The 17,096-nt window shown below is 39.7% G+C and overlaps 1 protein-coding gene across 1 annotated transcript in view; it reads right to left on the reverse strand.

The window, feature by feature from the left end:
- The window catches only part of LOC134929601 (sodium-dependent neutral amino acid transporter B(0)AT3-like), a 219,403-nt gene that overhangs the window by 54,307 nt on the left and 148,000 nt on the right, over positions 1-17,096 (reverse strand). Inside the window, exons 9-10 of the mRNA XM_063925188.1 lie at positions 14,070-14,274; positions 1,472-1,631 (exon numbers count right to left, since the gene is read on the reverse strand). Of these exons, the coding sequence (XP_063781258.1) occupies positions 1,472-1,631; positions 14,070-14,274 (365 nt within the window). The remainder of the gene's footprint in view (positions 1-1,471; positions 1,632-14,069; positions 14,275-17,096) is intronic.

A 17,096-nucleotide genomic window follows, 5' to 3' on the forward strand; every position in this document is an offset into this window, starting at 1 on the left:
ACGCATGCCAAGCATTAAAAAAAGAGAGCAATTCAAATTCAATATTCTTAAGGTACTATGCAGAACTCAATACATTGCTCCCAACTTGCCACCACCTTTTATTTCTATGCTATGCCATCCAGCTGCATTTTATGCTAAACCGCTATAGACATTGTATCGTACACTTTACAGGGCCATCCATACTACACAGCAAGCTGTCATTATATGATGTAAAGAAGCCCGTTGTAAAGACCCACAGGAAGTTTTCATAAATAGAGATCATTTCAGGTTCAATGCTATTAAAACACTCTGTTCTACTTGTAAGTATTGCTCCTCACTTCCCCCTTCCCTTCCTTTTTGTGTTAGGCCAAACAGCTGTCATTTTTATGTTATACCACCCAGCTCCATTAGACTCTAAACTGCTATTGACATGAATTGAACTCACGTTGTGAATGCTGAGCGTACACCTTTTAACCGACAAAATTACAGTATGTGTGCAAGTTTGCATTATTGCTACAGTACGGTACAGTACAAAAACAATAGCGGATTAGAGTCCAATGCAGCTCGGTGACATACGGTAGCATACAAATGAAGCTTACTGGGTAGAGCCGAGCCCAGTCACTGTTTACACTGCCTGAATGTGATTGGCCAGCTTATCAGGGATCACCGTCCACTGACACAATATTGTTTTCAATGGTGTCAATTTTGTCCCCATTCTGTAGGGATGCCACGCCATGACATGCTGTGACTGGGATGCTTGAATGCCGTGCTATGAGCAAAGATGTAAGAGGACACAACTGTATGGGTGATTCAAAGTTGTATGCATCTTCACTTATGATTGAATGGGCATAACTGAATGGCAATGGGGAATACGCATGTAGGAATACTTAAATGAAGGCATGTAGATGGAATTTTGCGCTATTTTGAGTGGTGCGTGTGCAGAAATCTTTTCTAATTTCAGACAGATCTCTAGCACTAAGTCTAGGGCTGGTGAAAGTGTATGTTAACAATGATGATGGTTATGAAATCATGCATACAAATAATTGCTGTACAGTTGCACTGAGGTGTACAGCTGGATATTGGGCCAAATATCTACAGTATATTTAGTTCCATGCACACAATGCTGTGTAATTGTAACCTACAGATACAGTATGTACAGTATGTTCCCATCCTACAGCCGGCAGCGGCTATTCACGGCACTTAAGTCATGAATAGATAGCATGCAGCTGTGCGTGGGCATGTGTGTATGCACCATGTATGATGAGAAAGAACATAGCCATACATGCGTGCAGCAGTGTATCAGCCTCAGTGGATTAATGGAGTTCTTCAACCATATAAAAGCAATATATGAAACAATCTAATGCTGCTCTTAATGTAGGACTAGTGTTAAAATTATAATTTTTTTGCATACTATACGTTATTAAAATGTGAACTAATGTCAGCAGTTATTACTATTACACAGTGACATTATCACTTAAAAACTGTAATTTACCTTTCAATTCCGTATACATATGTAACAGCAATAACTTCAAAAAAAACAACTATTAGTAGTGTTAAAGAACCCGTGAAGGTGTCAAAAATTTGAAGCCAATAGTTTCCAGATCCCATTGTAAAGATAAGAGAGAATGCAAATGATATCAGGCATACCATTCCTAGAGGAGAAACAGAAGGAAACAAATACTGTTTTATTCAAACATCTATTCAAATATATTTATTTTACAGAAATATCTTCCCACTAACATATTGACGTTAGAAGTTGGTTTAATATGTAAGAAAAATAGACCAGGTACAAACAACGGTCACTAGTACAGGGATACAAATCCTAGAAAATACAATTTGCTTTTAGTCTGTGAATTTCTGCTGACAATCTGTCTGTTTTAGCAAATTTCATTATATTTATGTTAGTACAAATAAGGAACCAAATCACTTACTCTCAGCATCAGCTGTGACTCCAAAAGGCCAGTGATGTTTAAATCACAAAAAATATATATTTGTATTATATGCTGTGAAAATACTGTAACTGCTAGGATGTTCCCAATGTTGTTCCTTACCATTGGAATCCAGCAGGGGACCAGTAACCTATGAGAGGAAGGGGGAGGGGGGGGGGGGATTTGGTTTTTACCAACCCCTATACCTGTGGATGCATCAAACTGTGCTCGTCTTCCTGGAGCTGATTTTCATTATGTTAGGGGAATGCAATACCTGGGCTCTCTGTTGTAGTGGAAGCCATACCCTGTTATCTGGATTATTTCCTGTTAAATGAATGCCAGGTGGATATAGTGAGTCTTAACAATAACACTGCAGGACAAAGGGCGGGATGTATTAAATCTTGGAGAGAGATAAAGTACTTTACCAACCAATCAGCTTCTGTCATTTTACAGGCTGTGTTTGAAAAATAACAGTTTTGAGCTGATTCATTGGTACTTTATCTCTCTTTATCTGTCTTCAGCTGCCCCCCTCTCTTCCCTCCCCCAGCTATGATAATGACAAGTAATGAATGGTAGTGCAGTGGTCTTCCAATGATAGACAAAATTAAGTCACTGCTGATTTGAAAATGGGGACTGGACTGTATGATTTCTAGGGAGATGCTTTGTGTTAGTTGCATTTGTGACAAGTTGGGATTAATTTGCAAATTAATTAGGTAGTGGAGAATCTGTCAATTTCAAGTTTCAGAATTGGCAAACTAATTGTCCTACTGTATCTCTACTTGTCAGTGCTTGTTTGGCCTTAAACATTTGTCATGATTATCCAACATTGCACCCCTCAATTATCTATGGTTACTTACCCCTTTTTAGGACTAATCTGCTTTATAACTAATATAGTAATTTCTGCATTCATGTCATTTGTTGGTTACATTTAAAAAAAAATGAAGTTGTTTCTAAGGTTATCTTTGAAGATTCACATATTTTTCAAACCTATTATGACTTATTAACATCAATAACAATAATTTGCAGTCACTTACAATGTAAAATGGCACCTGAAATCACGAGGGAGGGACTTACTGTAGATGCCATCCAAAACACACAAGATTCAGTTTTTAGATCCAAGATCCAAACCTGGCAGGATGACCTAGCCAGGACTTAAATTGACTCGGATCCCCAAAGTTCGGGTGTGTTTGGCTTTCAGCAAACTCAAATGGCTCATGTCAAATTTACAGAGAGTTACCTTTTTAGGGTTTATTGGGCAAAATATTGACATAATTTGTTTTGGGAACACACATCAAAATGGTGCTACTTTGTAATGATTGAAAAAGTTGTTAAACAATTCACTTATTTGTTTGTTTTTCTTTTTTTTGACTTTTATGACATTTATACCTTTAACAAATAAGAGGATATAAACATATCCCTCTCATTTACATAATATACAGAGTACAAATTAAACAACAACACACAACATGACATATTGGTACAGGATCCTATGATTTAACATTTGGGTCTTAATCACCTACTCTTCCTATAAAGTTTACAATTTATATTCTATAGTTTATATTCTATATAAGGGAGGTACCGAGGATTACCCTACCTCTCTCTTGAGTTTACCCAGATCACCCTGGGTTATATTATTCCTTTTGTTCCAGAAACCGGTCCCAAGCACCCCACTTCTTCATTATGTTGGAGTTTGGAGTTTTGTTTATGGTTTCCATTTTATGGCTACAGTTAATTTTATTTATCACCACCTGTGTAGTTGGAATCAGATCTTGTCTCCAGAATTGGGCAATTTTTGCTGTAATAGCAATTAAGACCTGGCTTAATAGATATTTCTATGTATTCCTCATGCTGGGTGGGAAGATGTTTAAAAGGTTCATTTGGAGTGTTATTTGCACTTCCATCCCAAAGATTTGGTTTCATTTTTTTTTATTTCTACCCAAAAAGTACTCAGTTTTTTACAGGTCCAAGAAATGTGCATAATATCTCTCATTTCTTCTTGACATGTCCAACATAGATCCTGTTGGTCTGGCCAGATTCTGTGCATCTTGGCTGGGGTTAAGTACATATGATGGAAAATCTTTAAATATCTTTTGATGTGAGTGGTTGACTTGGACATCTGATGTACTGACCAAAACAATTGTGCCCATTGTATTCTGTCTATTACTATATGTAAATCTTGTTCCCATCTTTCTTGCCATAGTGTCTTATCTTACCCTTTATCTTGTAACAGAGCCTTATACCAAAATGCAATTCCACCATTTCTTATTGGTGCAGAGAGTCGGTCAAGGACATTCCTCGGCAAGACTCTCCTCACCTCCGAGGCAGAGGGGTAAGATTGCGTCCAATGTCTAATTTGTAAATATTTATAAAATTCTACTGTAGGGAGCCTATACTTTTCCTTAATCTGCATAAATGACATTAGCTCATTTTCTAAATATAAGTCATTCAATGTAGTTATTTCCTTCTCCCTCCAGCATCCAGCTTCAAATTAGGAATAATTTTTGGCAATGCCTCAAGTGACAGATGCAGCATCAGTGCTCAAAAACATTCCTGCTGTTCAATATATCTATCCCAGGCTTTCAATATTGCCCCTATCGATTTTAGCACCTGTCTTATCAATCCTCTACTCTGTGGTGGTAGCCATATTATATCTTTTAAAGATATTTCTCCTGCCATTCTGTCCTCCATGTCAATACCTGGCTTAGATTTATCTGCAACTACCCAATCACTAATTTGATTTATTAAGGTGGCTAATTGATATAGCTCTAAATTGGAGAAATCTAACACCCCTCGAGTTTTGGGTAATGTTAGATTTTTTTTTTATTCCCCCATACATATCTATTAAATATTGCATTAAATCTATAGTGCCAGTACTTAGGGAGCAGTCGTGGAATAGAGCAAAGGAGATAGAGGATCTTGGGCAGGAAAAGCATCTTTAATACTGCAATCCTTCCAATCCAAGTGGTTTCATGCTTCATCCACTTGTTAACTTTAGAATTTAGTTGTTGAAGGAGTAGTAATTCACTTATTTGTATACTGAGAAAACAAGCAATATGATCATGATTAATGTTATCATGCTTCAGATGTATCAATAGTTCATTATACTAGCCAACAAGATAGCAAAGAAAAATATATAAATAATCTTTAAGTAAATTAATGCATTTATTTTTAAGTTTTTTTGCTTTGCTCTTTATTGCCTAATGTGGTTTATGAGGAAGAATCTTAATAATAATACTTGGAATCTGCTGTTATTGTGAGTTATAGTGTGACAATTGAAGAAAAGCACACAGTGATTGTGGATGACACACTTATAGTAACATAATAACATAATTGTTACAGTTGAAAAAGACCATTGTCCGTTGAGTTAAACCTATAGTACTATTCTACCGATTTACATCTGTTTACAGATGATATCCTTGGATGCTATTATCGGCTAAAAATGTATCTAACCCTTTTTTGAACACCTCGATAGATTCAGACATTACCACTTTCTCCGGCAGTGTGTTCCATAATCTTACATCCAGTACGGTAAAGGAACCCTTCTTACGTTTGGTGTTGAACTCCCTTTCCACCAACCTTAAAGGATGACCTTGTGTCCTGTGTACAGATCTCTCGATAAGTAAATTGCCCAAAAGATCACTATAAGGTCCCTTCATGTACTTGAAGATAGTAATCATATTCCCTCTTAGATGCCTATTTTCTAGTGTATACATTCCCAATTTAACTAACCTTTCCTCCTATTCCAAGGACTCTAAACCGTTAATCAATTTAGTAGCTCTTCTCTGCATCTTTTCTAGTTAAACTATGTCTTTATAGTGAGGAGCCAAGAACTGTACACAGTATTGTAGATGGGGCCGTACCAATGATTTATACAATGGCAGGATTACGCTTCCATCTAGGGTCTCTATTCCCCGTTTTATGCATGCTAATACCCATTTGGCCTTTACTGCAGCATCCTGACATTGGGCACTACTGCGAAGTCTATTATCTATGCTCACCCCCAAATCCTTCTCCATTACTGATTTTCCAAGAATTACCCCATTCAATGGGGTTTCTGATCCCAAAATGCATTACTTTACATTTCTCTATATTAAACATCATACTCCACTTGGTTGCCCAAACCCCCAGTCTAGTTAAGTCGCTTTGAAGAGAGACAACATCCTGATCTGATCTAATTATCCTACAGCGCTTAGTATCATCTGCAAAAATGGATACGTTACTCTCGATACCATTTACTATGTCATTTATAAATATGTTAAACAGTAAAGGTCCCAGCACAGACCCTTGTGGTACACCACTTAATACTTCAGTCCAACCTGAAAATGTTCCATTGACTACCACTCGCTGTTCCCTATCACCAAGCCCAAGTTCCCTTACTTTAAGACACAACCTCATGTGAGGAACTGTGTCGAAGGCTTTTGCAAAATCTAGAAAGACCACATCCACATCATTACCCATGTCTAAGTTTGCACTCACTTCCTCGTAGAAGCTAATTAAGTTAGTCTGACACAACCTATTTTTTACAAAGCCATGCTGGTTCACACACATTATGTTTGAGCATCCCAGATACTCCTGAATGCTATATCCATTAATATACCTTCCAATATTTTCCCAAATACAAAAGTCAGATTTACAGGTCTATAATTTCCAGGATTAGAGTTCATTCCCTTTTTAAATAGTGATACAACATCTGTAATTCGCCAGTCCCAGGTTACTATGCCAGTTGCTATTGAAGCATTAAAGATTAAGTATAATGGCCTAGCTAAATCTGTGCTTATCTCTGTTAGAACCCTTGGGTGCAGTCCATCCTGTCCAAGAGATTTATTAATCTCAATATTTTGTAGTCGCTTTTTGATTACTGCTTCACTCAAACTCGTTTAATAATCTTGGTAATTTACATTGCGTTATTAGCTTATGTGTATATGATGCCATCAGGAAATAGCCTTTTTTTCTATGTAGATTTACTAGCATATGTGTAATTCACATACTTTGTTATCTCTGCTCATGAATGACATGTGCATAACAACAGACACAAGATTAGCTGGTAATATCTCTGATGTGGTTAATGAGGAAGAACTATAACACTTGCATTTGTGTGACAGTTTGGAAAAATACTGTTACTGTGGATGACACATTTCTTTTGTATGCTGTTACTCAGTTTTAAACTGTGAGAGCCATGTGTATGATACACATCTATTAACTATAATCATTCTGAGTATTTTAGGGAGAAATACTGTCATTGTTACATAATCACATTAGTTTGAAAGATATTTCTATCAGATCTTATTAATAAATCAGAGTGGATATCAATCTAAACAAATCTATAGTGAAGACATATTTACTTTAACATTTATTTATAGCCATTTCTTTGCAAAGTTGTTACTTAGTGTAATGAACCATGGATACATTTGAACCATAAGAAGATCTATTCTGATCATATTGTTTGTTTTCTCTGTACACAAATAAGTGAATTACTTAACTACAAATTTTCAGTTACATTTTTCTGTGTGTTCCCAAATCAGTTGTTGATACTTTGCCTTATAATGAAACTCTATGTTAATTAGCCTAACTGAGGCATTTCCCATTAGGAAAAGATCTATTATTCCGTTTAATTAGGGCATTCAACATAAGGAAGAGATTATCTTTGTGATTTATTTACATTTTAATAGTGTTTTAATCTTTCACAATCTCTATGTGAAAACTTAAGTGTGTGAGTCTTTGCAAGGGCGTAGCTACCATAAGTGCAGGGAGTGCAGCTGCTGTTGGGCCCAGAGCTGAGAGGGGCCCACCTTCCCTGTCACATTTACATGTCTTATATACATATTTTCAACACTGGGTGGTACATAGGGACTCTTACACACTTATTTTGGGTAAGAAATTGAATTATTATGAACCAAGCGCTGTGTATGTTAGTGGGTGCAAAAATAAAAATAAGATTAAGAATAAAAATAAAAACAAAAATAGATAAATAATTAATAAAATAAGTTTAAATAAATAAAAATAAATTAAATTAATGAGGGAGAGGGGGTTAAGGGTAATGCAATGTTTACAGCTCCTCTATGGATATGTGGAGCCGGGTGACACTTTCTCAGCAGGGAAAAGTATTCAGTCTTTTAAATTCAAACTGTCCCTATCTTACCCTGGGAGTTGCTTCCGGTGGTTCGAGGGAAGGTGTAGCTGTGACTGTTTCACTATTCTCTTCCCCGCTGGCCGTGCTTGGTCGCTGTTCCGCCTGAATCGCCGCGACCGGAAGTTCGGGTCTCCGCTTCCGGTTGTTCGTAAAGCGGCCGGCGGTAGCGGTTCTCGTGTCCTTCGTGTCTGCTCCTTTTCTATTCCAACGCGTTTCGAATCCTATTCGGATTGAGAAAGAATCCGAATAGGATTGGAAACGCGTTGGAATAGAAAAGGGGCAGGCACAAAGGACACAAGGACACGAGAACCGCTACCGCCGGCCGCTTCACGAACAACCGGAAGCGGAGACCCGAACTTCCGGTCGCGGCGATTCAGGCGGAACAGCGACCAAGCACGGCCAGCGGGGAAGAGAATAGTGAAACAGTCACAGCTACACCTTCCCTCGAACCACCGGAAGCAACTCCCAGGGTAAGATAGGGACAGTTTGAATTTAAAAGACTGAATACTTTTCCCTGCTGAGAAAGTGTCACCCGGCTCCACATATCCATAGAGGAGCTGCAAACATTGCATTACCCTTAACCCCCTCTCCCTCATTAATTTAATTTATTTTTATTTATTGAATCTTATTTTATTAATTATTTATTATTTATCTATTTTTATTTTTATTTTTATTCTTAATCTTATTTTTATTTTTGCACCCACTAACATACACAGCGCTTGGTTCATAATAATTCAATTTCTTACCCCTAACAACCTGAGCAGCTTTTTACAGCGCAGCAACCTGTAGAATTCATTTACACTTATCTTGGGGCCTACAATATATCTAGGTATGCCCCTGCTATTTTTAATATGGTATAAAATAAACCGGAGGGCATTATAATGTTACATAATATAAACTGAGGCACTGTAAAGTAGCACAATATGAAGTGGAGGCACCACAGTGTGACATAATATGAACTGGGGGTAGCACTGTAATGTGACATAATATGAATTGGGGATGCTGTATGCTGTAATGTGAATTGGGGATACTGTGCTGCATGATGTGTACTGGTAGCCCTACAATGTGACATAATGTGAATTATGGGACATAACATTAATTAGGACACTAATATAAGACATAACATTAACTAGGGCACTACTATGGTTCAGTGAATTAGGGCACTACTATGGGGCATAAAATGAACAACTGCTGCAGAAAGGTGTCTCTCTAGAAGCATTGGGACAGGGCCCCTTAAAAATGTTGCTATGGGGCCCGCATAGTTTTGGCTATGCCCCTGAGTCTTTGTGTTTACTTTTAAAAGTTAGGTTTTAAACTGATTGTGCCAACTAAGCAGTTTCTTCATTTAGATTTGCAGATCTGTCAAGTCTTTTTCCTTGTCAGTTTTCTTACATCAGTTGCATTTAGATCACTAACAATGAATATTGTTAGCATTTTTAATTTTTTGAATTTCATTAGTCTTTTGCAAAAGCATTCCTATGTTGTTGCCTTGTACTTATGCTTTGGTCACCCATGGGGCTATATGCCCTGACACTCTGTTACTTATTACTATTTTTACCCAGCATGGTGCTGTGTGGATAATCCTTTCCTGGCTCCCCAACAAATACACAATAAATTAAGTAAATTATTCCAGTCTCATATAAGTTCAAATCACTAAAAGACTGTAGCAATAAAACATCCTTATAGTCTTCCTTTGGCTTTAATAGTGTCTTGGATTATGGAATTTGGATCAGACCAATTCAATGAGGGGCTAATTCACTAAATGTTGATAAGTCTACGATATAAAGAGTTTTGGAGAATTTTAAGATACTAGATGGAAGATTCCTCTTTGTACCTAAAGATAATGGTGATGATCCCAATATTAAATGTTAATTGGTATTCATAACTGATTATAATTTTGAAGATAGGAGAATAGAGAATATTAAAAAAAAACATTGGCCCGTGCCCAATTATTGCTTCTAACCTAAATTTACTTACCTCAATATTAAAAATATGCTATGTGTAATCCTATTTCTAAATGAATATTACACCAGGAACCACACAAATTGATAGCCCTTCCCAACCCTACTGCTTAATTCCCTAGATATTCTTTAGGTGAGATGAGCATCACATTTTACCAATTGGACCCAGGGTCTGCTGAGAGCAATAAGGGATGTTCTAACTTTCCTTGTAATTACCTATTATCCTTACAGATGAAAAGATTGATGCATGATTTGTGTTGTATATTAAATCCAATTTACAGTAAGTATGTTATGTCTGGCTAAATACAATAGTTACAATTAAGAAGGTATTTGTATGATGATCATTATGATGGTCATATATTTAGTAACGCTTTAAGAACTAATCGATAATTACATACAATGCAATAAGTTAGAATTTAGAAACCTTTTTAACTTGCTTAGAATAATGAGTTTTGGAACAGCTTCAGTCAGGCAGATAAGACATGTTTATTGGTGGGTTAGATTTCCTTTGGGAATGTAGTCTCAAGGTTATGGTTTTAGCAGGTGCGATATGTTTGTGGTTCAGTGCATTTCCTTAGAACATGTGATCTAAAGACTACAGTGTATTTGGCCATGGTACAATTTAACTTTAATAAAGGTCAGTTCATATATCAGACATTATTTTGAGTTTACAGATAGCTGAGTCCAGTGACATTATTTGCAGTTAATTAAGACCTTGGAATACAGCCATCATCTTGCTGAACTCGTACAATTTTTTTAAAGCAGCAATCATTTACAAGGCAAAACCAGGTTGGTTTTGCCTTGTAAATGTTTGCTGCTTTAAAAAAACATACGAGTTCGGACGGAATCTCGTCAACCCAGCCATCTTGCACTGCATTACGGGGGTCATTCCGAGTTGATCGCTAGCTGCCGTTGTTCACAGCACAGTGATCAGGCTAAAAATTGTCATTTCTGCGCATGCGTATGCACTGCAATGCGCACGCTTGTCGTATGGGTACAAAGACCTTTGTGGTTCGGCACAGGTTCTAGCGAAGCTTTAAGTTGCACGGCACAACGCAAGAAGATTGACAGGAAGGGGGCGTTTCTGGGTGTCAACTGACCGTTTTCAGGGAATGTTTGGAAAAACACTGGCGTGCCGGGGAAAATGCAGGCGTCGCTGGGCGAACGCTGGGTGGGTGTGTGACATCAAAAGCCAACCCTCCAACTTTAGAATCAACGCATACAAAGAGTAAGTCCAGGGCTGGTCTTGTTTTGCTCAAAATGTTTTTGCAGGCGCTCTGCTGCACAGGCATCCACACTTCTGCAAAGCGAAAATACATTCCTCGGTGGGTGGCGACAATGCGTTTGTACAGCTGCTAAAAACTGCTAGCGAACGATCAACTCGGAATGACCCTCTACATCCGGCCCAATAACATTAATGAAGTGATTCAACCAAGTCATTACTTGCAATTCCAAAAACATAGTGTACTGTACACAGGCGCAGCTTGGGTGGAAAACCAGCTCGGGAAATTGATGGAAGCAGACCTAATGGGGGCGAGGTCTGTTGTGGGGGTCGGATCTGTCAAGGGGGGGGGGGGGGTCCCCCCTTATAGGGTCTGATTTTGACTTGGATGCAGTTGTGGCCTTCCTTGCATCTTTTGCTCCAGTTGCATCTGTGACTTTATACTAATGCTGCTACAGTGCACATCCCTGGTGTACATTTGTGCATCCAAATATGCAAGGACTGAGACACCCACTGTCAGTGTCTAAAGGTGCTGCAATCATGTTTTGTGCTTGATTTATGCAGCTTTCACCAGCCCTATGCTAGGTGCAGATCATCCAAGTATGGCCTCCAATGTGAGTGATTCAGCATTTCTGTACACAGCCACTATCAGCAACACACCCATACTAAGTTACCTCTGCATCTGGTTAGCCAACCGGTCTGGTAGCTGCCTAGGGAAGCCAAACACATTTCTAATAAACTTCTTGGTGCATGCATCTAAATCTGTAAAGTAACTCTATACGAACAACATCAGGACGCATGCGCAGCACAAAGAAGACTCATACAGAGTCTAAAAACACATTGGCCCTCACAGGAAAAAACACACACACATAGTCCTCCACAGAGAACAATTAAAAAACATTGTCCACCACAGAGAACAATTAAAAAACATTGTCCCACACAGGAAATTAAACAAGCATTATCCCCCACAAGAAACAAACACACACACACACACACACACACACACACACACACACACACACACACACACACACACACACACACTGGCCCTACACAGAAAAAAATACACATTGACCAACACAGAGAAAAAAACCACATTGGTTTTAACAAAACAAAAAAAACCAAATTGACCACCAACATGAAAAAAAATAAAAATAAACACACTAACCCCATAGGATATATAAAAAAAAAAAACATTAGCCCCACAGGAAAAAAAACCCATCTAAAGTCCTGCATTGGGCGTCCAAACTACTGTTTGGACTCCCAAAGTGCCGACTTACAGCACATTTCTACTCGCACATTTGGGAGACTGTGAGAAGAAATGTCATCCCTGCAGCTACCAGGCATCTAAATGGAGCAATTGAATCGGCCCCATTGGCTCCCACATAAAAAAACACATTGGCCCCTACCTAAAAAAAACATATTGGCACCCACAGCAAAAAACAAACAAACACATTGGTCCCTACAGAAAGCAATAAAACACATTGGTGCCTCCTCGGGGAAAAAAACATTAACCCTGGAAAGGAAAATGAAAAAACATTATCCCCCCACAGAAAAAAATAAACCACATTGGCCCATGCATGGAATAAATAAAAATGCATTGGCCTCTACAATAAAAAAGAATGGGTGGATAGTGTATGTTCCGGAGTTGGGGGGGGGGGGGGGGGTACTGTGTCTACATGAATTACACAGAGACAGATGCTGACACAGTGACACTGACACAATGACACACTGACACTGACGCTGACACACCTACACTGACACGCAAACAGACCCTAATGTTACCACAGACATTGACACACAAATGCTGACACAGACACACAGATGCTGACACACTGAAGCTAACACACAGACGCTGAGACTCTCTCTCCCCCCAGTACAGTATGCGGAAACCGCTGGCAACCTCCCTCACACCTGTGGGCGGGATGTACTAAGCCTTGAAAAGTGATAATTTCACTGTGATAAAGTACCAGCCAACCAGCTCCTAACTGTCATTTTTCAAACCCAGCCTGTAACATGAAAGTTAGGAGCTGATTGGCTGGTACTTTATCACAGTGAAATTATCACTTTTCATGGCTTTGTACATCTCCGGTTCCAGGCTCCCTCTTTGCCTAGCACATGTGTTGCCAAGGCAACAGCAGCAACAGCAAGACCACTATACTATAGGTCCTTTTATCTGAACATCTTTGCAATATAAAAAAGTGCTTAGAAACTCATTTGTTATCTTTGCATTTTAAAAATCAACATCATTGCTCTATTAAGGATATTAAAAGCTTTGGAGCACTTAAATTGAATATGGGTAACTGGAGAAGAAATACTAGATGCATAGAAAATAACAATTATAAAGATACTGTAAAATCCGAAAAAGTGAAGTGCATAGTAATAGCTAGTATGTAAATATAATAATAGCTTACAATTTAGAATTGCTACAACTAATAAATTACGGGTTTACTGGAATAGTTTCATAATTGCAACAAATCCTCATACTCATGATATGACTCTTTTTCTAAATTTGCAGGTATAGGATGTTTGTTGCAGACATGTGATTATTGAAAACCTCTTTGTAAAATATGTAACCATGAAAACAGACATTGCCTTTCATGATGTAGCCTGTTGAAATATGGATACATCATGTAAGTTACGTTGCAGTTTTTTAAGATTTTCATGAAAAAGCTTGCTTATACTTTGTCAGCAATAGATTTTCATAGGCTAGTCTCCATTAATTTATTATGCCACATGTACTGTATGTAGGTTATCAGAAAGTCACGATTGCCACAACTTTCTTTTGTCAATAACTTGTACAACCTGGGTTTAGTGAAACTACTGTAAAACACTTTGTAAAAACATACCTGATATAGCCTCCACTGGGACACACTTTGGAAAGATTTTAAGATCTAACAATGGTGTCAGTACTCCCTCCACATTTCCAAACATTGAAGACAGACCAAGGGTGAACAGCATTAAAAAAAAGAGAATAGCCCACACCTGGGACCCTGGCATTTGAATTATTGCTTCAGTAAAGACAATAAATGCTAAACCGGTGCCAGAGGCACTCTGTAAGTAGAAAAGTAAATGTAATATATTACAAAGGTACAACTTTATCATGTTATAATTGTCTAGAAAATAAAATAAACTGTCCAGATGTTTTGGAATGATGCAGTACATATAGATATAAGAGACAATTAAATGGTAAAATGCTGACTATACACACTTCTGCTTTACGACATTTATTTGCAGGATGTGACTTGGGAGTGTGCAACTCAAAATGGTGCCGTTAGATGCAAGCCTTATAATAAGATGAAATTAACTTTTGTTTGATCATTGGGCATAATTTCATTGTTTTCTACAATTGTTTTATACAATTCCAACACACATGGGGGGAAATTTACTAAGCTCCCGATTTTGACCGAGATGCCGTTTTTTCATCAAAGTGTCATCTCGGTAATTTACTAAGCACTAATCACGGCAGTGATGAGGGCATTCGTAATTTTTTGCAAGTTCAGGTAAAAAATTACGAATGAATACACCATCGGTCAAAACGCGGCTGTTTAAGTATGAATCTCGGTCATTTACTAAGAAGTGCAAAGCAAAAAAAGAACAAACACTGCCGTGAAAAATTACAACTCGTAAAAAAGTGCTAAAAAAAAACAGACCTGCTTTTTTTATTCGTGATTGGATAGGCATGCACGGATCCATGAGATCCGTGCATGTATATCAGTGGGAAGGGGTGGGAAAGTGCTTATTTTTTCAAAAAAAATTGCGTGGGGTCCCCCTTCCTAAGCATAACCAGCCTCGGGCTCTTTGAGCCGATCCTGGTTGCAGAAATATGGGGGAAAAAATGACAGGGGTTCCCCCATATTTAAGCAACCAGCATCGGGCTCTGCGCCTGGTCCTGGTCCCAAAAATACGGGGGACAAAAAGAGTAGGGGTCCCCCGTATTTTTAAAACCAGCACCGGGCTCCACTAGCTGGACAGATAATGCCACAGCCGGGGGTCACTTTTATATAGTGCCCTGCGGCCGTGGCATCAAAAATCCAACTAGTCACCCCTGGCCGGGGTACCCTGGGGGAGTGGGGACCCCTTCAATCAAGGGGTCCCCCCCCCCCAGCCACCCAAGGGCCAGGGGTGAAGCCCGAGGCTGTCCCCCCCCATCCAATGGGCTGCGGATGGGGAGGCTGATAGCCTTTGTTGTAAAAGAAAAGATATTGTTTTTAGTAGCAGTACTACAAGGCCCAGCAAGCCTCCCCCGCATGCTGGTACTTGGAGAACCACAAGTACCAGCATGCGACGGAAAAACGGGCCCGCTGGTACCTGTAGTACTACTACTAAAAAAATACCCAAAAAAAGACAAGACACACACACCGTGAAAGTATAATTTTATTACATACATACACACATACATACATACTTACCTTAAGTTCCCACGCAGGTCGGTCCTCTTCTCCAGTAGAATCCAAGGGGTACCTGTTGAAGAAATTATACTCACGAGATCCAGGGGTCCAGGCTCCTCGGGAAATCCAGGGGTAATCCACGTACTTGACAAAAAAAACAAAACGGTGTCCCGACCACGAACTGAAAGGGGACCCATGTTTGCACATGGGTCACCTTTCCACGAATGCCAGAAAGCCACTCTGACTTCTGTCTAAGTGGGTTTCATCAGCCAATCAGGGAGCGCCACGTTGTAGCACTCTCCTGATCAGCTGTGTGGTCCTGTCCTCACTGACAGGCAGTACACGGCAGTGTTACAATGTAGCGCCTATGCGCTACATTGTAACCAATGATGGGAACTTTCTGCTCAGCGGTGACGTCACTTTAGGTCAACCGCAGGGCAGAAAGTTCCCATCATTGGTTACAATGTAGCGCATAGGCGCTACATTGTAACACTGCCGTGTGCTGCCTGTCAGTGAGGACAGGACCACACAGCTGATCAGGAGAGTGCTACAACGTGGCGCTCCCTGATTGGCTGATGAAACCCACTTAGACAGAAGTCAGAGTGGCTTTCTGGCATTCGTGGAAAGGTGACCCATGTGCAAACATGGGTCCCCTTTCAGTTCGTGGTCGGGACACCGTTTTGTTTTTTTTGTCAAGTACGTGGATTACCCCTGGATTTCCCGAGGAGCCTGGACCCCTGGATCTCGGGAGTATAATTTCTTCAACAGGTACCCCTTGGATTCTACTGGAGAAGAGGACCGACCTGCGTGGGAACTTAAGGTAAGTATGTATGTATGTGTGTATGTATGTAATAAAATTATACTTTCACGGTGTGTGTGTCTTGTCTTTTTTTGGGTATTTTTTTAGTAGTAGTACTACAGGTACCAGCGGGCCCGTTTTTCCGTCGCATGCTGGTACTTGTGGTTCTCCAAGTACCAGCATGCGGGGGAGGCTTGCAGGGCCTTGTAGTACTGCTACTAAAAACAATATCTTTTCTTTTACAACAAAGGCTATCAGCCTCCCCATCCGCAGCCCATTGGATGGGGGGGGGACAGCCTCGGGCTTCACCCCTGGCCCTTGGGTGGCTGGGGGGGGGGGGACCCCTTGATTGAAGGGGTCCCCACTCCCCCAGGGTACCCCGGCCAGGGGTGACTAGTTGGATTTTTGATGCCACGGCCGCAGGGCACTATATAAAAGTGACCCCCGGCTGTGGCATTATCTGTCCAGCTAGTGGAGCCCGGTGCTGGTTTTAAAAATACGGGGGACCCCTACTCTTTTTGTCCCCCATATTTTTGGGACCAGGACCAGGCGCAGAGCCCGATGCTGGTTGCTTAAATATGGGGGAACCCCTGTCATTTTTCCCCCCATATTTTTGCAACCAGGATCGGCTCAAAGAGCCCGAGGCTGGTTATGCTTAGGAGGGGGGACCCCACGCATTTTTTTTT

The sequence above is a fragment of the Pseudophryne corroboree genome, chromosome 5 (assembly GCF_028390025.1).
Source record: "Pseudophryne corroboree isolate aPseCor3 chromosome 5, aPseCor3.hap2, whole genome shotgun sequence".
In the NCBI taxonomy this organism is placed as follows: Eukaryota; Metazoa; Chordata; class Amphibia; order Anura; family Myobatrachidae; genus Pseudophryne; species Pseudophryne corroboree.